The sequence below is a fragment of the Salvelinus sp. IW2-2015 genome, linkage group LG13 (genome assembly GCF_002910315.2).
Source record: "Salvelinus sp. IW2-2015 linkage group LG13, ASM291031v2, whole genome shotgun sequence".
NCBI classification, from domain to species: Eukaryota; Metazoa; Chordata; class Actinopteri; order Salmoniformes; family Salmonidae; genus Salvelinus; species Salvelinus sp. IW2-2015.
This window is the reverse complement of record NC_036853.1, coordinates 2,097,484-2,125,035: the sequence shown is the minus strand read 5'-3', so window position 1 is coordinate 2,125,035 and position 27,552 is coordinate 2,097,484. Positions and strand designations below refer to the sequence as shown.

Below are 27,552 nucleotides of genomic sequence, written 5' to 3'. Positions count from 1 at the left end.
TTACTGCGTGTTGAATAATGACAGAGAGGTAGGAGATGAGATTACTGTTTGAATAATGACAGAGGAGGTAGGAGATGAGATTATCGTGTTGAATAATGACAGAGAGGTAGAGATGAGATTACTGTATTGAATAATGACAGAGAGGTAGAGATGAGACTACGTAGTTGAATAATGACAGAGAGGTAGGAGATGAGATTACTGGTGTTGAATAATGACAGAGAGGTAGGAGATGAGATTATGAGTGTTGAATAATGACAGAGAGGTAGGAGATGAGATACTGTATTTGAATAATGACAGAGAGGTAGGAGATGAGATTACTGTATTGAATATGAACAGAGAGGTAGGAGATGAGATTACTGTGTTGAATAATGACAGAGAGGTAGGAGATGAGATTACTGTTTGAATAATGACAGAGGAGGTAGGAGATGAGATTACTGTGTTGAATAATGACAGAGAGGTAGGAGATGAGATTACTGTGTTGAATAATGACAGAGAGGTAGGAGATGAGATTACTGTTTGAATAATGACAGAGGAGGTAGGAGATGAGATACTGAGTGTTGAATAATGACAGAGAGGTAGGAGATGAGATTACTGTGTTGAATATGACAGAGAGGTAGGAGATGAGATTACTGTGTTGAATAATGACAGAGAGGTAGGAGATGAGATTACTGTTTGAATATGACAGAGAGGTAGGAGATGAGATACTGTGTTGAATAATGACAGAGAGGTAGGAGATGTGAATGAATGAGGAGGAAAACTAACTGTCTGGTATAGAAAGATCTGGATCTGGATTTAAAGACAGAAGTACAGTCCTTGACTTTTTCCACATTTTGTTATGATCTACAGCCTTTTTCTAAAATGGATTAAATAAATAAAAATCCTCATCAATCTACACACAATACCCTTCAATGACAAAGTGAAAACAGGTTATTTACATAAGTATTGAGACCCTTTGCTATGAAGACTCTAAATTGAGCTCAGGTGCAACCTGTTTCCATTGATCAGTGCCTCTTGAGATGTTTCTCACCAGACCTTGATTGGAGTTCAACGCCTGTGGTAAAATATTGAAACGCTTTGTTCGACTTAGAGCACCATGATTTGATATATGGGAACAGTCGTAGTCTGGTATAGAAAGATCTGGATCTGGATTTAAAGACAGAAGTACAGTCCTTGACTTTTTCCACATTTTGTTATGCTACAGCCTTTTTCTAAAATGGATTAAATAAATAAAAATCCTCATCAATCTACACACAATACCCTTCAATGACAAAGTGAAAACAGGTTATTTACATAAGTATTGAGACCCTTTGCTATGAGACTCKAAATTGAGCTCAGGTGCAACCTGTTTCCATTGATCAGCCTTGAGATGTTTCTACAACTTGATTGGAGTYCACCTGTGGTAAATTACATTGATTAGACATGATTTGAAAGGGCACACACCTGTCTATATAAGGTCCCAAAGTTGACAGTGCACGTCAGAGCAAAAACCAAGCCATGAGGTCAAGGAATTGTCCATAGAGCACCGAGACAGGATTGTGTCGAGGCACAGATCTGGGGAATGGTACCAAAAAATGTCTGCCGCATTAAAGGTCCCCAAGAACACAGTGGCCTCCATCATTCTTAAATGGAAGAAGTTTGGAACCACCAACTGAGCAATCGGGGGGGAAGGGCCTTGGTCAGGGAGGTGACCAAGAACCCAATGGTCACAATGACAGAGCTCTAGAGTTATTCTGCGGAGATGGGAGAACCTTCCAGAAGGACAACCATCTCTGCAGCACTCCACCAATCAGGCCTTTATGGTTGAGTGGCTAGACGGAATCCACTCCTCAGTAAAAGGCACATGACATCCTGCTTGGAGTTTGCCAAAAGGCACCTAAAAGACTCTCAGACCATGAAAAACAAGATTCTCTGGTCTGATGAAATCAAGATTGAACTCTTTGGCMTGAATGACAAGCGTCACGTCTGGACAAAACCTGGCACCATCCCTATGGTGTCACGTCTGCTCCCGCTTTTCCTCCCTCTGGCGCTCGAGGGCGCCAGACTCCCCAACATTGCGCACTCAAGCCACCTTCAGTATGCACACCTGCCTTTCCCTCGTCACGTGCATCAGCGCTCATTCGACTCACATGGACTCAATTTCTTGTGTAATTTACTTCCCTATATCTGTCTGTTTCCTAGCTCTGTTCCCTTCTTCGGGATTGTTTGTCATATGTCCTAATTTACCCGTGTGCTGACGCTGTTCCTGTCGTGTTATATGTATGTTCCTGAATAAATGTTTGACTCCCTGTASCTGCTACTCATCTCCAGCGTCAGGTCCTTGCATWTGGTGAAGCATGATGGTGGCAGCACCATGCTGTGGGGATGTTTTTCAGCGGCAGGGACTGGGAGACTAGTCRGAATCGATGGAAAGATGAACGGAGCAAAGTACAGAGAGATCCTTGATGAAAACCTGCTCCAGAGCACTCAGGACCTCAGACTGGGTTGAAGGTTCACCTTCCAACAGTACAACAACCCTAAGCATACAGCCAAGACAACACAGGAGTGGCTTCGGGACAAGTCTCTGAATGTCCTGAGTGGCCCAGCCAGAGCCCGGACTTGAACCCAATCAAACACACCAAGACAGTCGTGAAGAGGGCACGACAATGCCTATTCCCCATCGGGAGACTGAAAATATTTGGCATGGCTCCTCAGATCCATGCCAGTTCTACAGCTGCACCATCGAGAGCATCCTGACATGTTGCATCACCGCCTGGTATGGCAACTGCTTAGCCTCCGGACCGCAAGGCACTACAGAGGGAAGTGTGTACGGCCCAGTACATCACTGGGCCAAGCTTCCTGCCATCCAGGACCTCTATACCAGGCGGTGTCAGAGGAAGGCCCTAAAATTGCCAAAGTCTCAATTCACCCTAGTCATAGACTGTTCTCTCTACTACCGCACAGCAAGCTGTACCGGAGCGCCAAATCTAGGTCCAAAGGGCTTCTTAACAGCTTCTACCCCAAGCCATAAGACTCCTGAACAGCTAATCAAATGGCTACCCGGACTATTTGCATTGTCCCCCCCCCCCCCCCTTTTTACACTTGTGCTACTCTCAGTTTATTAACCATGCATAGTCACTTTATCTCTAAAGTGACTATGCAAGTACATATTACCTCAATGACCTCGACTAACCTGTGCCCCCGCACATTGACTCTGTTCCAGTACCCCCTGTATATAGCCTCGCTACTGTTATTTTATTGTTGTTTTCTTCTTTATTTAAATGTTTTATTTTATATTTATCTTTACTTCAGCTGCCAAGCTTGTAGAGTCATACCCCCCAAAAAATTGAGGMTGTAATCGCTGCCAAAGGTGCTTCAACAAAGTACTGAGTAAAGGGGCTGAATACTTATGTAAATTTGAAATTTAAGTTGTATTTATTTTTTATAAATTTGCAAAAATGTCTGAATCTGTTTTTGTTTTGTCATTATGGGGTATTGTGTGTAGATTGATGAGGAAGAAAAACGATTTAATCAATTTTAGAATAAGCCTGTAATGTAACAAATTGTGGAAAAAGTCAAGGGGTCTGAATCCTTTCAGAATGCACTTTAATCACAAGACAGACCCTGCACATCCACACACACACTGTGTCCCTGCACAAACATTCCGGAGAGAGTGTGAGGTTTTTAAAATCAATGCTTTGYCCTTCACAAAAACATGGCGAATCATGAGACCTTTCCAGTCTGTATGCCTGTATTAATTGCATTCTTCACCACAGAAACTGCATTGAACATGATGGATTAGTCATGTTGGTTTCATTCACCTGGCCGTGGCTCCTGTCCTGTCTTGGCATCTGTATGGTAATGCTAATAGATTATGATTTAACTGTGATATAACGACATCTTGATGGATGATTAATGTGTTGTGTTCCTCCACCTGGCCTTGGCTCCTGTCCTGTATGTCCTGGCATCCTCACGGTGACAGCCTGATACACACATCCCCAGGATTCACAGTGAGGGGGAGGGGTACAGCACTAAGTGATGGAGATGGATATGACATTTCATACTAGCTACACCCTTTCTCCTTCATACAGAGCAACATTTGCCTAGGCCACACTGTAAAACATTTCCTGTAAAATGTACAGTAACTTACTGGCAGCAATTGTCCAGTAAGTTACTGTAATTTATTATACAGTACAGCTACTATAATCCATTTTACGGTAATCCATTTTTCGGTAACCCATTTTTTACAGTATATTACCGGATTTACCCATGCAGCGACATATTACCCTGTGTTCTTTGCACATTTTCATATTTACAATAACATTTTGGTAATTTAGTGGGTGCTCTTGTCCCTAGCAATTTAGAGTTTGTGCATACAGTATTATTATCCATTAATGAAAATGTTGTAGTTAAGGATACATTGGTCTTCAAATTAATTTGAACTACAATAAGATTGCTTATGATATATCTCTGATTATGTCTGGATTGTGCCAATACAATACTGAGATGTTGACGGTAACTTGTTGCCAGAGCAATGAAACACAGTACAATACACACCATTAAACAGTAAGATAAGTATTTCTACAGTATTTTACTATAATTCCAATAGATTATAGCAAGCAGGTTAGCTGTATTAATTTGCATATTACAGAATATTAATGAATACTAGGTGTTTTATATCACTTGTATTTCTAGAGGCCTAAACAAAGGTTTCCAAACTGGCCATGATTACAGGGAAGAACAGAGAAAATGGACATGAGCATGCCGGGAGATGAGTTTCGATTGGTCTGCCATGTAGCRTGCTTCTGTTTATAACGTGAGCTGCTCAGAATGTGTTGACAGTCCTTTCTACCTCTACGTTTTTGAAAGATACAACGTTAACCATCGCGAACTACAAAAGTTTAGCACATTTCTCAACAACATTGATGCCCTGAATTTAGCAAGTGCTATTGACAGATAAGTTGTGAAAAGTGATGGGCTACTTTCTGCACATGCCGCGGTCAGTGTGAACCAGAGTGACTTGACACAACGCTGGACAAACAAGATGTAGCTACAAACAAAACAGAGTTAAATGGTTCCAGTCTGTCGTGAAGCGTTTATCCATGTATACGGGAAGAGTCTAGCTACAGTTTCAGACATTATACGTTTCTAATTTAGTCAAAGTYGTTTTTATTGCAAGTTAAATCATACTGTTAGTTAGCTAGCAAACGTTAGCTTTCTGGCTCACTAGCTAACATTGCATGTATGATCTGTGTGGTAATATTATTCAAATCAAWAACCATTTGCATTGCTCGTTATAGCCTAATGTTAGCTAGCTAACAYTGAACCTAGTTTGTTAGCTTTAGCTACCTGCAGATTCATACTACAGCTATGACAATGTTTGTATTGGTAGTAGTAWGAGTTGGGATTACTCCGGTTCATTGTTTACCTAGCTAGCTACATGTATAAACAAAAGACTTCTCTTCGGACAGATTATTACATGACCTATCAATTAGCCAGATGTGTCTGGGGGTGATTACAGCCATCTATTGTATTTCATGAACATGTCTAGACAATAGTAACCAATCCAATTAGCTAGATGTTGCGTAGGGTAAGCGTCATCTAATAATGATAAAATATTTATAAAATATTTTTATCTAGACACTCTGTTTTTGATACCCACTTCACTGTACTGTTTACACTTTCTGTATCATGTGCATGTGACAAATCAACTTAGATTTGATTTGATATAGCTTGTTTTTACCACATGGCCTTCACTTAAAGAGAAGGGTGGGGCTAAGGCTTAAGAGGGTGTGAACGATGCTGAATGGGTGTAGACAAAGAAGAGYTCTCCAATAAGTGTACTAAAATATTCAAGGGCCATTTTCTTAAAAGTGAGGTTACAAGTTTATCAACCTTCAAAGCAGATTTACTTCCCCATTGTTCCTCAACTGCAGTGTATAATATAACATTTTCTAGCTCTGAGTSTCTACTTTTATCCAATTTAAAAAACACCACTTAAAATTGTACTACATAAGACCAAATCGAGGCAGTCGGTCACAAATAGTTCACCAGTAAAAGGTTTAAGACCTGCTACCACTCTGATCTGTTTCATATATACATACAATGATTTGTCAGGGAACTACTGCCACATATCACTTACATTGGTACAGGACTCTCACTAACAGGTGCAACAAATATATCCTCTTACAAGACACGCCTTAAAATATGTTAATTAGTTAGCGATTCTTTCTCGTCCCACAATATTTCTCCACAATGCACCGCATCCACAGTATGCTGCAGTATATATATATATATACAGCRAAACAGCAATACAGTTCTTTATTGTTCAATTGTTAAAAAATAAAATCAGCAATTGCTAACTGATATTTGGTGTTTTCTATCACTTGCACTATAGGCCTTAACAAAGGCTTTTGAACTGACAGTGACTACAGGGCAAAACAGATCAAAGGGATCTGGCTAGAATTAGAATCGATTGTAATGCTATGTTAGAAGACCAGAGCAGATTTAGGAAGTAGCCAGAGTGAGACTTAAACMTGCAGCCCTGTGTCTATGAGTCCAACACCTTCACACGTAGAGGTCTGAACCTCTTGACGAGGTCATTGGTATCCAGTATGGTTGTAAAACCTTGGCYACTGCCACTCTGGCAGATCTCATTATGTAACCCTTAAGAAGGCGCTGTGTGCTAAAATGTTGGTGATACCCAATAACTCATTGGGAGTGTGGGAGTGTGCAGCCTTCTTTATTTTTTCACAAGTTTACTTTTCTGTTATTTAGCACCTTTCTAACTATTTTGTGTGTGTGTCAAATTTGAGCTTTTTATTAGATTGGTTCTCTTAATGTGGACAATCTAGAAAATGATTTGGAACTCTTTGGAATAGGACTTGGGCACAAACATATGCTGGTTTCTAGAACAAGTGAATCAAATGAAAAGGGAAATTCAGTTATAGAGGACCAAAAATATGTGTCACCAAGGCTGCCTGGAACATTATATTGGAACATGGACGCTCTTGAAATCTGTTGAACTCCTTGGAATTGGCCTTATGCACAAAAAGAGGAGAGATTTATAGCAAAGGAGGATCAGAGGCGTAGTAATGCTGCTGAATAATTGTAGTTACAACTAACTACTGTCATGACGTCGCCTGCTTGGGTATTGCAAACCCCATCCCCCTCTCCMTGCCTTTCCCTTTCCTCCTTCAACCCATGCTGTGATCACAGAGACGTCGTAAATTCCTGAGAATCTCCTCATGGCCAAACAGTATTAAGAGAGAGGGTAAACTTTCAGGACAAAGGAATTTTCTCCCACCTCACAGAACTTGAGGTACGAACATATTTCATGTTSCTGCAAAAGTATWAAAGATCGGTAGAGAGTCCAGCTATTAACATGCCCATTGGTCACCATGTGGGAAACTCATGAGAGACTGTGGGACTACATTACCATACCGCTGTTTATATAATAACCTCAGATATGAKGTTTACATCTGTTTGTTGTATAAAATGAATGAGTGAGTATGATACTGTTTGTATAATTGTGTAAATGATTTTGGACTGTTTAATTAAGAAAAATACAAATCCCTTTTTGATTTGAACTAAACCCGAGGACCCGCCCCTGAGCCAGTTGGGTCAGACATCCAAGGACAGCCCCTTCCTGCTATCTGAATAAAAGTCAACTCTGAGAAATTACCATTAGACCATGTTTATCCTCCATGGGGAGAACGAAGGTTGAGTACCATTGCTGAATCTTTAACCATACCACATGGTTAAACTCTTAGCCGAATAAGAACAAGTCTTTGATATTGACTACTAGTCTGCAGCTAGGAATTCGGTATCATTGAACGCGAAGAAAGACAACYGCCGAAACATCCATTCTATAACGAATGTCACTGAACTATCCACAATAACCGAGACAGAAGGAACTCCAACAGAAACTAACTTCTTTCCAACGATCAAGACGACACACACCGAGCGTAAATATATATATATATTGATTGCAATTGTTCCTGAATGAGTGAGCGTTCATGTGTAAGGATTAGCATGTCAATTGTTATAAAGAGTATACTCTGTAGTGACTTCTGAATCGACCCCCCATTCTCCCTTTTGTCTAACGAGCCGCCATGCCGGTTCAGCCACTAGGGCATATTTCTCCCATTTCATGTAACCCTTTTTAAGTTTGTTTGTTTGTTTRTGCATTTCTGTGAATTAATTAGTTAGTAATAAATAAATGATTTAAGACAATTGATGTATGGATGACTCATAGTGAAGACTGGGTTCGTGCAGATAATCAACAATTTACGACGTTTGGAATGAGACTAACGTGAGGTAAAGTAAATAAATCATTAATTAGAAGACTATTGATCAGATATGAAAATATCTGAAAGGTTATATTGGGAAATTATAACCTTGTAATCTAATAACTTTCCCTGGTGCCCTCGAATTCATAGTTAATTAGTTACATTATTACTCAAGTGATCGCGTAATCCCTAATTACAGGAATCTTTGATAAAAACTATAAGTCTTCAATTTAATGATAGCAAAGACACGACACTACTCTCTGCCTTTGAAATACGAGGCCAGAATCAAAATATTGTCAAGGCTGTAAGTCAGAGGGGTTGGTATGGACACACACGTGTCTGAGCTGAGAAAACCATTCATACAAAACACATCCAGTAGTAAATTGTTTTCTGACATGGATTCACCCGTTCATTCTCCCCTCATTTGGATAGGAACAAATAGTTAAACTTAACTTCCTAAAGTATTCTTAGTGTAGCCCAACATATTTAATTTAGCTGTTATCATTTTCAATTCCATGCATTATGAACCCCCCCAGACAATCTTCTTCACTCCTCTACTTAATCCCTAAAGCTAATCCTTGCGCCTATAGTGTCAGTCAGAATCACTGTTACACTGTTACTCTAARTCTGTTTTCTACGGTGGTTTGGCCCTAGGATTTTTACTCTTGTTAAATGCACTGTCACATTGTAAAGAACACAAATGAAAGGTAACAGAATGGAATCTTACTCTACCAGGAAAAAGAGAGAGAGAGWGWGWGWRAGAAAGAAAGAAAGAAAATGTGAGTGGGGAGACACAGCATTCTCCCTGGTAGAGAGAGATAAGGGAACTCTCAGCTTGAACTAACAAAGAAACTTCTCTTACCAGACAGACTGACGGACTGACTGACAGTCAGACGAGTGTATTGGGCAAACAACAAGACGCCCACGACAAGAGCAGGACAAGAAGACAAACTAAGGAAAAGTAAAACTATTTTAAAGGTCCCTGGGTCCCCCTGATCCATCCCCTGATCCATCAGGAGATCTTCATAAAGGTTCTGTATCTGCACCACTGATACTAGTTCCAGGCTGGGAGATGGAACTATACCAAGGCTGCCTGGAACAATATATTGGAAGATGACATTTGTGAGAACAACTCCTGTTTTTATTTAATAGTCTGGGAACATCAAACCAGTAACTGATATACTTGTATCTCTAAATACGTTTTTTTTTTTACCCCCAACAGCTTCCTTCCATTTTCATGTACGGATATAGAGATGGGATATGGATATAGAGATGGGATATTAGAGATCATCACTGCTTAACATTAATTATACATGCTATGGGGCAGGGAGCATAAACGTATACATGCCATGGGGCAGGGAGCATAAACTTGAAGGTCACAGTGTTCTGATGTAATATACAATATGCCATGAATCTACTTCAACTCCATGGGGGCTTCTCCTGAACTGCTGCTTCTTTTCTGCCTGCCGGGCTTCTTTCCCTTTTCTTCCCTGGGTAGAAAAATCCTGGCTTTACCTTTAATACAGTAGATTAGACTAGACTAGAACCAAACTGAATAGACCCGGATAGAATAGAATCAAATAAAACTGTACAGGACCTACCCTAATCAAGTAGAGTAGAATAGTGTATTGTAGTGTAGAGTAGTGTAGAGTAGAGTAGTGTAGAGTAAAGTAGTGTAGAGTAAAGTAGAGTAGAAGAGAATAGGTCTCACCTGGACTGGCATGGCCCACAGGTTGGGACAGAGGAAGAAGAACCACATGAGCTGGTTGGTATCTATGGCCACCAGGTTACAAATCTGTCCTACGGTCAGTTCTCCCATGGACATGTTAGAGGTGCACAGCCGCATGATCTTATTGTAGATCTTAGTCTGGAAGGAGAASWCAGYCAGACGCATCATAGGGAAACCAATCAATTAACCTGTGTTTTTATAGTTACCAGCCTTACTATAACTCATCTAAAATATGATGTCGCTTGGCAACTTTCATTCTTATTTCCCTCTGCTACACGTGTATAATACCCACAACATAGGAAACAATGTGTGACCCTACCCTTTATGAGCTATACTTAGCTGCAATAGACAGGCACACTGCACAATATAGTGGTATTGACACTGCAGATGCTTTTCTAGCACTGTTGSTAAGTAATAGAGAATAAGAATAAACGTAAGGGATCAATGTGTGATGTATGTGAAAGTCTACAGAGATCACACTGTAGAGATCCACATTTTTGCCCTGTGGTCCCTACTGTATATAAGCCTACAGTACCTGTATAGCYCCTCGTAAGTTGATGCCGGTCTCGATAGCCACATAATACGAGGCCTGGAGGAAGGTTCTCTGCAGGATGAGGGCAAAGAACAGCAGCACGGCTAGCACGTAGGCATTCGCCAAGAACTCTTGAGAGGAGATAAAGTAGACCCCCAGTAGCTTAATCTGAAAAAGCACAGACAACTTTTACTTTTACTTCACTATGTTCCTAATGAAAATAATGTACTTTTTACTCCATACATTTTCCCTGACACCCWAAAGTACTCATTACATTTTGAATACTTAACAGGACAGGAAAAWKGTCCAATTCATACACTTATCAAGAGAACATCTCTGGTCATCCCTGCTGCCTGATCTGGTGGACTCACTAAACACAAATGCTTCATTTGTAAATGATGTCTGAGTGTTGGAGTGTGCCCCAGGCTAWCCGTAAATAACCACACAAAAAAACGTCTGGTTTGCTTAATAAGCAATTTGAAGTTATTTGTACTTTTACTTTTGATACCTAAGTATATTTAAAACCAAATACTTTTAGACTTTTACTTAAGTAGTATTTTATTGGGTGACTTTAACTTGAACAATGTTCTATTAAGGAATCTTTACTTTTACTCAAGTATGAGAATTGGGTACTTTTTCCACCACTGGTCAATTATATACTCCTCGCGTCCTTCTCAAAACCCATTGGAGGAGAAGATATGAGAGGCGGTACCTCTGGCTTTCTCATCCAATGGGTTTTGAGGAGATTAGAAGAAAGGACACAAGGAGTACGCAATTGCAATCTTCCCAGAAGCTACCAGCAGGGAGGGCAAGGGAAAGAACAGCCACTCCAGTATGGTGAGTCTGACTGTGACTGTTATGAAATGGCAGGTAAAAAAAATCTACAGCAGAGATCTACTACTAATATCCAACCACATCTGTTTACAAGACGGTAATCAAGCATCAAAGAGAATATGTACATTAGAGGGGGAAATGCTTTGATTTTCTATAAGGAAATTACTGAATCATTCCTAATCCGCAGAGGAGAATAACTCCCAGAAATTCCTTAATATGATCAATCAACAGTCCCACTTAAAGTCGTCTGAGTGATCTGAGTCATCTGTTGTATCTTATCTAATTACACACCATAACATTCTGGATGAGGCCAGCTATTCTTGGAACACTATCTCTGCACTGTAATGATGATGGATGTCATTCAGTTCTACCAGTGAATCACACCAAGACTGGGGTCATTCCCATAACAAATCCACTGTCTTAAGGAAGTGCAATACACCAACAGAAGTCATCCTTCAGGTGTGAAACCCTAACCTTGGATATTGCCGTAAAGGGTCTCAGGCAAGAGGGATATCTTCTCTCCTATCTCTAAGGAGCCATTCATCCTGGAACATGACAGGTAATAAATACATAATTCTATTCTAGGGCTATAAATCATTTAGCAGGTACACCTCTCTCGCTCTCAATTCAATTCAAGGGCTTTATTGGCATGGGAAACATATGTTAACATTGCCAAAGCAAGTGAAGAAGATAATAAACAAAAGTGAAATAAACAATAAAAATTAACGGTAACATTACTCACAGACGTTCCAAAAGAATAAAGACCTTTAAAATGTCATATTATGTTTATATACAGTGTTGTAACGATGTGAAAAAAGGGAAAGTACAAAAGGGAACATAAATAAACATAAATATGGTGTTACGCTCCTCGTTTGTAGAATGACCGGACCAAGGTGCAGCGTGGTAGGCGTACGTTTTCTTTATTAATGTTCCACCAAAAAAACAATAAACAACACAACGAACGTAAAGCTTCGTAGTGCAAAACATGCAACAAACAAAGACAAGATCCCACAACCTAATGGTGGGAAAAAGGGCTGCCTAAGTATGATCCCCAATCAGAGACAACGATAGACAGCTGCCTCTGATTGGGAACCACACTGGCCAAAAAACAAAGAAACAGAAAACCTAGACGTTCCCACCCGAGTCACACCCTGACCTAACCAAACATAGAGAATAATAAGGATCTCTAAGCGTGACATATGGGTTGTATATACAATGGTGTTTGACCTTCACTGGTTGCCCTTTTCTTGTGGCAACAGGTCACATCTTGCTGCTGTGATGGCACACTGTGGTATTTCACCCAGTAGATATGGGAGTTTATCAAAAAAAATATATATATATGAATTGTTTGTGGATCTGTGTAATCTGAGGGAAATATGTGTCTCTAATATTGTCATACATTTGGCAGGAGGTTGGGAATTGTAGCTCAGTTTCCACCACATTTTGTGGGCAGTGTGCACATAGCCTGTGTTCTCTTGAGAGCCAGGTCTGCCTTCAGTGGCCTTTCTCAATAGCAAAGCTATGCTCACTGAGTCTGTACATAGTCAAAGATTTCCTTAATTTTGGGTCAGTCACAGTGGTCAGGTACTCTGCCACTGTGTACTTTCTGTTTAGGGCCAAATAGCATTCTAGTTTGCGCAGTTATTTTGTTAATTCTTTCCAATGTGTCAAGTAAATATATTTTAGTTTTCTCATGATTTGGTTGGGTGTAATTGTGTTGCTGTCCTGGGGCTCTGTGTTTGTGAACAGAGCCCCAGGACCAGCTTGCTTAGGGGACTCTTCTCCATATTTCTGTAAGGTGATTCCTTTTCCTTATGGAAGGTTTGGAAATCGCTTCCTTTTAGGTGGTTGTAGAATTTAACGTCTTTTCTGGATTTTGATAATTAGCGGGTATCGGCCTAATTCTGCTCTGAATGCATTATTTGGTGTTTTTACGTTGTACACAGAGGGTTTCTACCTGTCTCAATCTTCCCCTCTCTCAATCCCCTTCTCTCTCTATCTCTCTCTGTCTCCCTCCCCTCTCTCTCTCCCCCTTCTCTCTCTCCCCTCTCTGTCTCCCTCCCTTTCCCTCTCTCTCACACACATTTTTACAGTGTTATATGGAATACAGATGACTCCTGTTCCGAGTGTATGTCAAATAAAATACTTTGTTTAAGTGCACTCCCATGCATACTTTCGAGTGCTTCAGGACATCTGGGTGCTCCATTCACGCATTCACATAAGCAAATATTATTATTTTTACCTTTATTTAACTAGGCCAAGTCAGTTAAGACAAATTCTTATTTTCAATGACGGCCTAGGACAGTGGGTTAACTGCCTTGTTCAGGGGCAGAATGACAGATGTTTACTTATCAGCTCAGGGATTCGATCTTGCAACCTTTCGGTGACTAGTCCAACGCTCTACCAATAGGATACCTGCTGGCCCTATTGCCAAGTTCCATGACAATGTTTATCAGTGACTACACAGCCTTTTTTTGTCAGTCTAATGGTGATATTTTTAGCTTAATATCTCTCTTTAATCTTTCATCTCTTCCGGGGCGACTATTTTAGTCTACCCTCGGATCAAACACATTGTCAAGATGGAGACAGAGGAGAACACCATATGCCTTCTATGAGTGACACAGACACAACATGGCTGCCCAATGTTTCAAATCAGTCCTCTTTAGAAATTCTATGCGTAACTAACTCAGTGACATTCAACAAAATCATCAAAGACCCTTTCTTCAGGAGAGGGCATACTCCTGGAGGAGAGGGCATACTCCTGGAGGAGAGGCATACTCCTGGAGGAGAGGGCACACTCCTGAAGGAGAGGGCACACTCCTGGAGGAGAGGGCACACTCTGGAGGAGAGGGCACCACTCCTGGAGGAGAGGGACACTCTGGAGGAGAGGGCACAGTCCTGGAGGTGAGGGCATACTCCGGGAGGAGAGGGCATACTCCTGGGAGGAGAGGGCACACTCCTGGAGGAGAGGGCACACTCCTGGAGGAGAGGGACACTCCTGGAGGAGGGCACACTGCCTGGAGGAGAGGGCACACTCCTGGAGGAGAGGGCACACTCCTGAGGGAGGGCACCTCTGGAGGAGAGGGACACTCCTGGAGGAGAGGGCACACTCCTGGAGAGGGCAATACTCCTGGAGGAGAGGGCACACTCCTGGAGGAGAGGGCATACTCCTGGAGGAGAGGGCACACTCCTGGAGGAGAGGGAATACCTTATTTGCCTTCTGATGAGGAGCTACAGCAATATTACACTATGTAACTCTGTGACTTTCAAACCAATAACTGAGAATCTATCATTACAGCAGGAGAGGGGATCTGACTGGGGTCAGTACAGGAGATCTGGCAGATTGACAGATGCGTCCATGTCCTTCTCTGAGTGGATTGTGAGAGGAGTCAGAGAGACAGACAGACAAACAGACAGCAGCACACCAGTCAYTAGCCTCAAGGATTTCACCTTTGAGGACAGTTGTGCTTGGAGGAGGATAGTAAATGTCATATCAGAATGGAGACCTAGGCTCGTATCCACAAAGCATCTCAGAGTAGAGTATTGGTCGTAAGTTATGAGAATAGAGACATTTTACTCCTACTCTTATGGATAAAAATAAAAGCTATACATGAAGCCTCATTAGTCATAAGAGTCACACCTAGTCGGCAGATATTTAGGACACCTCATGAGCAGTCCTAACCAGTTAGGAGTTGTTACCAGCAGGTGTCTTGATAATAGAAAGAGGCAGTGAGTCAGTGCTTCCTCCACCATAGACAGGACATTGCTTTGGAGTTGTTAGCATAATGTTATGATATTTCTATATGATCAACCCACAAATAATCTAGACCTACATGCAACAGTATCTCTTGCGCTTTAGACAATGATTTCACATGAGGCCTTATTCACATGAAATGCCTAAATACATCTAACCACTAGGCTAATAAATAATCACATAAAATAAACAAGTTATGTTATTTAAAGTTATCCATTTGGAGCAAAACATCACGTTGTAAAAAGATATGTCTACATTAGGCATGCCTATAAGTTGAAGGCATCTAGGGCTTATGTTAACTTGGTTTGTGTAAAAATGATAGACCTTTAAAACGTATGCAAGGTTGTATTCAAGGACGGCTCATAATAATGCCTGGAATGGAGTCAACAGAATGGTATCAAACATGTGGTTGATACCAATCTAGTGACTCCATTCCAGCCATTACTACGAGCCGTCCTCCCCTCAGCAGCCGTCTACTGGTGTACGTATAATGTCTTCTCACCGGGGGCTGTATGGTGCGGTTGTCCTTGCTGATGTGATGGACGATGCCAGAGATACAGAGGGGCCCAGCGAAGCCCAGCAGGTCAGCCAGGAAGCGGAAGGTGATGCTGATGATGAGGGGCCGTCCAAACGCCTGGCGTAGGGCCCTCCAGATCCACTTAGGGCCCTGCGGCATAGAGCCCAGAGGCCTCTGCAAGAGGAAGGACATCATGGTTGTATCAGGAAAAACAGTGAAAAGTCAAATGTCCATGTACAGTCCTACCCAAGTTCCAATTATTTTTTACACAAGCAAAACAAGGCCATTCATCAAAAGGCTGTTAAAGGAACATGAAAATATAATTAGCTGGAACAAAAACCTGCATACCCAATGTGATCAGGAGCCAGTGAGAATCACACCTACAGAAAAGGAACCTCCATGGAACCTGGAATTCAGTGTTKAATGGCATTCAGTSTTGAATGGAATTCAGTGTTGAATGGAATTCAGTGTTGAATGAAATTCAGTGTTTAATAGGATGCAATGTTTAATAGGATTCAGTGTTTAATGGTATTTAGTGTTTAATGGTATTTAGTGTTTAATGAGGGGAGAAAGAGAAGTGCGTAGTTCTCATGCTTTTTCTATCAGTGGTTCCTCAGTAATGATGTCTTCCCAGTTTGCCATCTCCTGACTTCAGTCTTAATGACTCAGGCTACTGTGACATCGGCACATCACACAATGGGACTTAACAGAAGAAGTTCGCTCAGATCTGACAATACACCAGCATTCAGGCATTCAGGCATTCAAGTGTTTGTGTGCAGTCAAATATTTTGCCGATCTCAAAAGGTTGAAACCCTCCATGTGCGCTGCATGAAGGCCAAACATTTTGAATGATGAAATATTGATTGTAGTCAACCCCGCTGACAATGCGTTGTGTGATGTTTACACATTTAGAGTTAGTGAAGATCACGGACAACATCTGGCTACTTTGGCTGCAGAGAGGTAAGCAATCTTAAAGAAGCCTTTGTGTGTGTTCGTGTGTGTGTGTGTGTGTGTGTGTGTGTGTGTGTGTGTGTGTGTGTGTGTGTGTGTGTGTGTGTGTGTGTGTGTGTGTGTGTGTGTGTGTGTGTGTGTGTGTGTGTGTGTGTGTGTGTCCTCCTAGTTTTCCCACTCCTCTCTAGTGGGTGCTTGGCTTGGAGGCAGCTTGCAGGCACTCTCTGGTCAGGCTCTTTGATGCAGAGAGCACAGGTGCAGATACATAAATAAACCAAATTCGGTTCTTCTGCTTCTGTTAAATCACATTCTTCTGTTAAATTAAATCACATACATACACATGTACATGTAGCCCATGGGGATGTGTGGAACTCGCTCCTCAGCCTGAAGTGTCCCTACTTGCGCCAGCGCATAGCGAGCTTTTCTCTTGGCGCCGACTGGTAAGACGCGTCGCGTGCTCGCAAGCCAGAAGTCTTGGGTTCGAGCTTCATGAATTATTTGCTAAGCAAGTAGCTGTTACATACACGTCACGTACCAAGCCATTACATACACCTTGCGTTCAGGCTCACATAGGATTTGTCACTCTACACACAGGACCTCACCCAAATCCTAACATGGATTTAATATGTATGCATATATATGGCTTTCTAGTTCCACAGTAATGACAAAATACTCTACTGAAAATCATTCTGACTGCATATGCTAGTGCTGCAGTGTAAATACCCATGTGCTTGGTTTAACCCTGCACCTGTTTCAACCCACCCCATGCTCGGGTCACTGCCCTAGGCCCAAGCCAGAGTCTGTGAATAGCCTGTTAAATGCAGACAATGAAAAGGTCAGAAGCTGCGAGACACAGCAGCACGCAGCAGGGCACAGAGGTTAAGGGTCACAGAAGGGTCAGGGTTTTCCTTCTGGCAGGAGAGAAGGATAAGAGAGATGGAAGGATGAAGCGGAGGGATGAAGGAGAGGAGAACAGGAATAMTAAACTAAAAAAGGGGCAAAGGTCATTCTCATTCTCCTGTGAATGATGGAACTCTCGGACCCCACGCAGGGGGAAAGCACTTGACTTTTCACGGGAAACAAGTGGGAAGTGTGTGCGTGGGGATTTGACAGTTCGGTTTCATAACAAAAGAGAACAATGATTACCTGGAAGATCCATCTCAGTTTAATTGCTGCAATTAAAGTGAGATGTCAAACCAGGACAGGCCATTGGAGAACAACTCAAATGGATGCTTTTTAATTCATTATTCTTATTCCCATTTTCACACAATCCAACTTGACAAGCTGCAATGACRCAAAGCAATGGAAACAGGATGTCATGCTTCAGGAGGAACATCCAGATCAACCCAAACATACTGTGCAATCTGCTCTTATGTAAAAGGCTTGATCATGTATTTATTCGTCGCTGTGTGGAACATTCAAGCTGATCCTTATAAAGCTTCTCTCCCAAACAGCAAAACTCTGCAGATAAATGTCCTCTTATGTCATATTTATATTTTTAGGGACCTTATTCATGCTGTACATTTGCATGATGTTATAAATCAACATTTACAATAATTGGTGAGGGTTCTCTCTCTCACTCTCTTTCTCTCTCCATATCTATTTATCTCCCCCTCTCCCTCTCTCTCTCTCCAAGCAGATCCCCTGGTTATAAAGCTTCTTTGCCAAACAGCAAAACTCTGCAGATTCATTTCCTCACAGCAAATTGGCCAGTGTTACCTAGTGTTGATTTTCAGTGGAACATTTCTAGTGTTGATTCAGGAGAAAAATGAACTCTCTAAGTGTTAAATTAGCACTCAGTGGTGTAAAATAACCCCAGTGTTGGTGTTAATAACCAATGTTGAGTGTGAGAGTGATTGTGTCAGTTTTACTATGTGGAGAGTAAAACATTCCAATCAAAACCACAGCCCCATCATTATCAGAATTCCCAGCATGCTCTACTGCAGCTAAACATTTTTCGGATTGTTTTTAATATCTGTGTTTTTGCATGTACATTGATTGATTGATTAATCTTATGCAACACACAGATAMATAACATACATTTCACTAAACTAATTCAATCAGTTAGTTTGATTWATTGCACCTGTTAGTTTAAATGGTTTAGGTAGTCTCCTCRCTATGTTCCTAATCCAGGCAGTCATTCTGAATGCAGGTTGCGGATGAATAAAATTCCAACTCTTGGATGTCCTAACTCTGGATTGTGATAGGAGTTACACATCACTAGTATAATATACCTTGCAGGCCTGATGTGGCCTGAAAATCAAGAGATTTATAACACCAGCTGTTGTAGGGTAAAACTTTGCCATCAAATTAAGGTCTTCTAGTATATTTGAAGAATTGTCCTAAAGAGTTCAATTGTAACAATAAGATTCACCTCCAATAGAACTAACTGAAGACCACAGGACAGAACATGAATGAATTCAACAACGAGCTCTCTATCACTACCAATACAGTCATGGGTGGGTAACGCTACAGAGAGAAAACTATATTGGAGGTGTGGCTTCTTGGGGGCGTGGTTCCAATTTGTTGTTTTCGGGCCAGCTCGTAGTGAAGGAGATGAACATGTGGTCTATGATTATGTTAATCTCGCTCACTCTCTTTCTTTCTCTCTCCATGTGTTTCTCTAGCTTTCTCTCTATCTCTACCCTACCCTTTCTCTCTCTCTCTACTCTATCTATCTATCTCTTACCCTACCGTTCTCTGCTATGCCCTCTCTTATCTCTTACCCTACCTCTCTCTCTATCTACCCACCCTCTTCCTATCTCTCTATCATCTCTAACCCTACCCTTCTCTCTCTCTCTTTACCTACTCCTCTATCTATCTGCTTACCCTACCCCTCTATCTATCTCTTCACGCTACCCTCTCCTATCATCTCCTATCTGCTATCTCTTACCGCTCACCCTTTCCTCTCTCTCTTACCCTACCCTCTCTATCTATCTCTTACCACTACCCTCTTCCTATCTCTGCTATCTACTCTTACCCTACCCTTTCCTCCTCATTATATATATCTCGTTACCCTACCCTTTCTCTCTCTATATATAATTAATCTTACCCTACCCTTTCTCTCTCTCTCTTACCCTACCCTTTCTCTCTCTATATATCTTACCCGCACCCTCTCTCTCTCTCTATCTTATACCCTACTCTCTCATCTCCCTCTCCCTCTCTCGTGTGAGAGAAGTTAAATAGTATTACTACCTTAACCTCTGCGATCTCGAAAAGCCTGCGGAGCTTCAGGTAGTTGGTGAGGGCTCGCATGGCGATGGGCAGCTTGCGATGACCTTGAGGTCGATGGGCGGCGGTGGGCTGCTGTGATGAATGTGTTCATCCACCAATAGGTGGCCTTGGACAGCAGTGACGAAGGGCTGCAGAACCTCACCCCCCAGGTCCTGCAGGTCCCCTGGAGCTTCACCTCTGTAGCCTCAGTGAAACAAAGGTAGCGCTTGGGTGAAGGACATAGGGAGAGAAACAGAGGGAGAAAAATATTTTGCTCATACAAATGTGAACAATGCAATGAACTACGCTACTAATTAAAAAACAGAAATACTCATTGTAAAGATTCATGAACATACAAGTGTTATACATCGGTTTAAAGATGAACTCTTTAATCCAACCACAGTGTCAGATTTCAAAAAATCTTTACGGCGAAAGCAAACATGCGATTATCTGAGAACAGCGCCCAGCAGACAAATCATTACAAACAGTAACCAGCCAAGTAGACGAGTAAAAAAGTCAGAAATAGCGATAAAATTAATAATATTACCTTTGATCATTCATATGGTTACACTCACAAATCTCCAGTTACCCAATAAATGTTAGTTTTGTTCGATCAAGTCCCTCTTTATATCCAAAAACCTCAGTTGTGTAGCGCGTTTTGTTCAGTAATCCACTGTCTCAAACAACATCCGGTGAAATTGCAGAGCGTGAAACTCAACAAAACAGAAATTATCATAATAAAGCATACATAAAAGATACAAATGTTATACACCAGCTTAAAGATAAACTTCTTGTTAATCCAACCGCTGTGTCAAATTTCAAAAAGGCTTTACGGCGAAAGCATACCATCCGATTATCTGAGAACAGTGCCCAGCAGACAAATCATTACAAACAGTTAGCAGCGAAGAAGAGTAGTAACAAAAGTCAGAAATAGCGATAACATTTATCACTTACCTTTGATGATCTTCATATGGTTGCACTCCGAAGACTCCATGTTACACAATAAATGTTCATTTTGTTTGATAATGTTTCTCTTTATGTCCAAAAACCTCAGTTTTGTTGGTGTTTTGTTCAGTAATCCATTGGAAAAAACGCGGTCACAACAGACAGACGAAATTTAAAAAAAATACCATAAAAGTCCGTAGAAACATGTCAAACGATGTTTTTCATCGATCCTCAGGTTGTTTTTGTCATAAATAATCAATCATATTTCAACTGGACAATAGCTTCATCAATAGAAAAGGAAAAACAAGAAAGGCACACCCCCGGTCATGCGCAGGACTCATGTCTGGAAATGTCCACTGTTCTCTCATTGAAAGTGGTGTATCTCCCTCATTTTTCAGAGTAAAAGCCTGAAACAATGCCAAAAGACTGGTCACATGTAGTGGAAGCCATAGGGATTGTGAACTAGGTCATAAGTCTTTGTATGGTGGATAGGCTTTCAATGGAAAAACAGGCATTTCAAAATAATAGCACTTCTTGGATGGATTTTCCTCAGGTTTTCGCCTGCCATATCAGTTCTGTTACACTCACAGACACTATTTTAACAGTTATGGAAACTTTAGAGTATTTTCTATCCAAATCTACCAATTATATGCATATCCTAGCTTCTGGACCTGAGTAGCAGGCAGTTTACTTTGGGCATGCTTTTCATCCAAAATTCCAAATGCTGCCCCCTACMCTAGTGAGGTTAATTATATTGTTGGCCTGTTCTCCACTGGATATCACAGATAGTGTCTGATCATTATGGGTGATGAAGAGTATTTGACCGTGAAGTTGGCTCTGTTGTGTAATAAATTATGGGTTTCCCGATAACGGGTTGGCAAAAGTATCAACACCTTGTTAAAGCCTCCCTGTATTAGACACTGAAATAAAAACCCAGAATTGTGTTTACTTAAGCTTTTCAGTTTTAGAGCTACAGTACCAGTCAAAAGTTTGGACACACCTACCTAATCATTCAAGGGTTTTTCTTAATTTTTTACTATTTTCTACATCGTAAAGAGAAACGACAGTCCATCATTACTGACATGAATGTCAGTCAATCTGGAAAGTTTCTTCAAGTGCAGTCGCAAAAACCATCAAGTGCTATGATGAAACTGGCTCGCATGAGGACCACCACAGGAAAGGAAGACAGAGTTACCTCTGCTGCAGAGGATAAATTCATTAGAGTTAACTGCACCTCAGATTGCAGCCCAAAGAAATGCTTCCAAGTGTTCAAGTAACAGACAAATCTCAACATCAACTGTTCAGAGGAGACTGCGTGAATCAGGCCTTCATGGTCGAAAAGAAACCACTACTAAAGGACACCAATAATAATAAGWGACTTGCTTGGGCCAAGAAACACAAACAATGGACATTAGACAGGTGGAAATCTGCCCTTTGGTCTGAAGAGTCCAAATTTGATTCCAACTGCCGTGAGACGCAGAGTTGGTGAACGAATGATCTCCTCATGTGTGGTTCCCACCGCRAAGCATGGAAGAGGAGGTGCGATGGTGTGGGGGTGCTTTGCTGGTGACACTGTCTGTGATTTTAGAATTCAAGGCACACTTAACCAGCATGGCTACCACAGCATTCTGCAGTGATACGCCATCCCATGTGGTTTGCACTGTGGGATTATCCCTGGCCTCCACAATCACCCGACCTCAACCCAATTGAGATGGATTGGGATGAGTTGGTCCGCAGAGTGAAGGAAAATCAGCCAACAACTGCTCAGCATATGTGGGAACTCCTTCAAGACTGTTGCAAAAGCATTCCAGGTGAGGCTGGTTGAGAGAATGCCAATTGTGTGCAAAGCTGTCATCAAGGCAAAGGGTAGCTACTTTGAAGAATATCAAATATATTTTGATTTGTTAACACTTTTTTACTACATGATTCCATATGTGTTATTTCATAGTTTTGATGTGTTCACTATTATTCTACAATGTAGAAAATAGTAAAAAAGAAAGAAAAACCCTTGAATGAGTAGGTGTGTCCAAACTTTTGACTGGTACTGTATGTTGAAGAGAASAGAAAATAAGACAAGAGAAGACAAGAGAAGAGAAAAGGAAGAGAATAGATGAAAGGAGAGGAGAGAAAGAAGTAAGGCCTGCACTAGGCCTAACAGGGAGGTACACCTCTGGTACCCTGAGTGCTGAAACGGGAGCATTGCCTAGTTTCTCATGCAGTGAATATTGCATTAGTGTTTTACTCTATGCAACACTTTTGTTCCTAAGTAACAGTCAGTTCAGCTCAATTCAGCAGTGAGAGTCTCAGCTTGGGGGAAACTAGGTTACTGAAGAATTACGGCACATARCTTCCACACACACTGCTATTTATAAACACAAACAGAGAATTGGCCCAGGATGTAAAACCAAAAATGTAAGATTTATTTTTAATTCATTACTAGCCCGCAACTATTTTTGTACTCATTCGGTTGAAAAACTACAGATACAGAAAGAGATGGGCAGTATTCATGCTACATGTATTTGAAATAAACTCAGCAAAAAAAGAAACATCCTCTCACTGTCAACTGCATGTATTTTCAGCAAACTTAACATGTGTAAATATTTGTATGAACATTACAAGAGGGGGGGAGGGGGGGGGGGGGGGGGGGGCTTCAACAACTGAACATAAACTGAACAAGCTCCACAGACTGTGACTAACAGAAATGGAATAATGTATCCCTGAACAAAGGGGGGTCAAAATCAAAAGTAACAGTCAGTATCTGGTGTGGCCACCAGCTGCATTAAGTACTGCATGCATATCCTCCTCATGGACTGCACCAAATTTGCCAGTTCTTGCTGTGAGATGTTACCCCACTCTTCCACAAAGGCACCTGCAAGTTCCCGGACAATTTCTGGGGAATGGACCTAACCCTCACCCTCCATCCAACAGGTCCCAGACATGCTCAATGGGATTGAGAGCCGGGCTCTTCGCTGTCATGGCGCACTGACATTCCGTCTTGCAGGCAATCACGCACAGATCGAGCAGTATGGCTGGTGGCATTGTCGTGCTGGAGGGTCATGTCAGGATGAGCCTGCAGGAAGGGTACCACATGAGGGAGGAGAATGTATTCCCTGTAACGCACAGGTTGAGATTGCCTGCAATACAAACAACTACCAGTCCGTAGATGCTGCGACAACACCGCCCCAGACCATGACGGACCCTTCACCTCCAAATCGATCCCGCTCCAGAGTACAGGCATCGGTTAACGCTCATTCTTTGATGATAAACACGAATCCGGTGAGACAAACCGTGATCCTGTCTGGTCCAGCACGGTGGTTTGTGCCCATAGGCGACGTTGTTGCCGGTGATGTCTGGTGAGGACCTGCCTTACAACAGGTCTACAAGCCCTCAGTCCAGCCTCTCTCAGCCTATTACGGACAGTCTGAGCACTGATGGAGGGATTGTGCATTCCTGGTGTAACTCGGGCAGTTGTTGTTGCCATCCTGTACCTGTCCCGCAGTGTGATGTTCGATGAACCGATCCTGTAGAGGTGTTGTTACACGTGGTCTGCCACTGCAAGGACAATCAGCTGTCCGTCCTGTCTCCCTGTACGCTGTTTAGGCGTCTCACAGTACAGACATTGCAATTTATTGTCCTGGCCACATCTGCAGTCCTCATTGCCTCCTTGCAGCATGCCTAAGGCATGTTCACGCAGGTGAGAAGTGACCCTTGGCATCTTTCTTTTGTGGTGTTTTCAGAGTCAGTAGAAAGGCCTCTTTAGTGTCTTAAGTTTTCATAACTGTGACCTTAATTGCCTACCGTCTGTAAGCTGTTAGTGTCTTAATGACCGTTCCACAGATGCATGTTCATTAATTGTTTATGGTTCATTGAACAAGCATGAGAAACAGTGTTTAAACCCTTTACAGTAAAGATCTGTGAAGTTATTTGGATTTTAACTAATTATCTTTGAAATACAGGGTCCTGAAAAAGGGACATTTTTATATATGAATTACTGCTGAGTATTTTCTCATTGTTATTACTCCGGGTTGAAGTACTGTACACTCCAATGTATTTTGTAACAAGATACTTTCGAGAGCTGTAACACAAAATACTTTTTAATAAAAAAATGTAAAGCAGTTCACAGTTTTCTGGCCCCTTTTCACCCTGCATTGGTATCAGAAGTCAGATGCACATGGTTTGATACGAGCATCTGCTAAATTAACTAAATATAAATGTAATGTAAAAATTGACAATTTGAAAAGCAAAGTATTTTTCTAATGAGCTCTGCCCCAATGAACCTCTATTAGAGGTAAGTGTTTGTCACAACAACCCAGCATATTCTGCCTGATCTATCAGCCTAATGAGCAGACCTGTAGGCAGCAATACTGATCATCCAATGTGCAGGTTCATCCAAATTCTACACGTAGATTGAAAGCAGGGAGAGCTAATTAAAGCACAGGAAAGAGATGGCCGCCTGTCACTGAGTAAAATCAATCACACACACACACACACACACACACACACACACACACACACACACACACACACACACACACCACACACACCACACACACACACACACACACACACCACACACACACACACACACACACACACCTCACTCTAGGATGACACACAAAAAGGCACACACAAAATGCATGGGCACACACATATACCATCCCCCTCCCACACACACTGATGCTCACCCTGCCCAGTATGACATTGATCTCCACAGCCAGTAGTAGTCCGTAGAGCAGGGCCAGGAGTCCTGTGATGCMGTAGCGGAGTTGTCTCAGGCYGATGCCGTGCTCCGTGTACTTGGCGAACTTGATGGTTTTCATCAGAAAGGCCAAGACCCAGTAGAACAGTAGAGCTTTAGAGAAGATCAGAGAGGAACATTAGAACATGTCTGGAATCATAAGGAAATCCCCACTCAGTCTGACCACGGCAGTAATTTCAAGTCAACTCCTGATAAATGTAAATGGTTAGGAATGTCCTATACATTCCTAACAGATGATGCAGATATCCAGAGTAAGTCAAAGGAATTGTGTTTCTGGTGAACTGCACACTGCATCAGAAGTGGACTATCTTCTGTGAGGCACAGTGAGTGTGAAATGAATATCATGCATACATTTTATAATCCATGTTCCCTTTCTTTCCTCTGCTTTTGTCAGTCTAGTTCACATTTTGTGTCACAGCATTTCTGATGTTACAACTCAGYGTCAACAGGGAAGAAGCAGCTATAATAAACAGTCAGGATGACCGTGCCTACCTGTCGAAAGACAAATCACTCACATATGCTATCCATTTTAAATCCCCAAGACACATCCTAGATTACCTGACAGATGTCATTTTAATATCTTCATACATTTTTGATGGGAGAGAAACCATGGTAACTGAGTCTGGTAGGAGAGAGTGTGCTGAGCATTCTGGTATTTGGTGTAATTTTCCTTAGCTCCCCCATGAATTCTGCAGATGTTCATAACAGAAACATGGCCTGCATTTTAAACACTAACCCATTTTCTCTCCCCCTATGTCAAGCAACRTGGAAGCAGCGTTGCAGTAAGATCATCTCAAGCAAATGAAACACAAAGCACCTCAAACAACATCCAATCCAAAGACAGAGCCGGACTGTACTGACAGAAAACAGAGGTGCACTGACTCTTCTCTTGTACACCAAGGACTGGGAAGAGTTTGCAGGGGGAGAGAGAGAAGAAGAATGTGCCTATTGAAAACTAGGGGAAGAATAGTAGCTCACAACATGTTTCATTTTTTAAAGTAGCTCTCATGCTAGAAGAGGTGGAACCCCTGAACAAGGCAAATAGTATTTATAGTTTCCTCTTTCATCTGTGGTGGGGACACATTTTGCCGCTCACAAAAATTTTTCTAAAACCTCTTGTCCTCAACATCAACAAAACGAAGGGAGACTGAATCATAGGAACTACTGAGCAGCAGAGAACACACCCCTGCCCCAATTCCACATCGACAGAATCCGCAAGAATGAGTTTGAGAAGGTGAAAAAGGCTTCATTCATAGTTCCTCGGCGAAACGGGGGGCGTGGACACATCACTGACAATCTAAATGGAGTGGCCAGGCTCGCCGACTAGACAGACAGAGGGTGGTGGCGGTGAAAAGAAAGAAGGCCAAAAGACAGAGGTGCCTCGTGTTCAAACCTTAGCCGCACCCGGCTGAAAAAAAAAAATTGGATTGGCCCCTTAAACCATCACAAAATTACAGTATTCCCTGCCCCAAATATCAAATGGGGGGAGGAACATCCTGTTCTATGTCGTATCACCGCCTGTTACGGCAAAAAAACTGCCAGGGCCTTCCGGCAAACCGCAGGCCTCCTCCCAAGAGTGTTTTTGTTAGGGCAGAGCGTACAGTCCAAAAGCAAATCACCAGGGACAATTGCTCCTGCCCTTAAGAGGACAACTACAGCACCCGCTTCACAGGAAAGCCAAGAAAAATCATTCAGAAGAAACCATCAATCACCATGAGCGGACACTAGGCCCAAGATTCACACCGCATATCATCCAGACCGCAGGGAAAAAGTACAAGGTGCATCAAAGCTGTGGACCGAGAGACTGAAAACAGCTATATCTTCACAGCCGCTTTTTATCTCAATTGGGCCAAATCAATGTTATTATATATTAAAATAGTGCACCACAGCCGGGCCTCCGACCAGTACCCATCCTAACTTTAGTCAACTCAGCTAGCCCGCTACCACTCCGGTTACACTTAACATTGACACTTTAGAAGGCTGTCGTGCCCTATAGTGACAAATATCAATGGAACACTTTTGGTAACTTTAAATATAATGTTCTACATTAT

General features: G+C 41.9%; 1 protein-coding gene across 1 annotated transcript in view; it reads right to left on the bottom strand.

The window, feature by feature from the left end:
* LOC111971785 (ATP-binding cassette sub-family C member 8-like) overlaps positions 1–27,552 on the bottom strand; it is a 171,267-nt gene that overhangs the window by 107,704 nt on the left and 36,011 nt on the right. Inside the window, 7 exon segments of the mRNA XM_023998598.2 lie at positions 9,979–10,134; positions 10,532–10,696; positions 15,619–15,807; positions 19,786–19,856; positions 19,859–19,876; positions 19,879–20,023; positions 25,428–25,594. Coding sequence (XP_023854366.1) covers positions 9,979–10,134; positions 10,532–10,696; positions 15,619–15,807; positions 19,786–19,856; positions 19,859–19,876; positions 19,879–20,023; positions 25,428–25,594 — 911 coding nt within the window.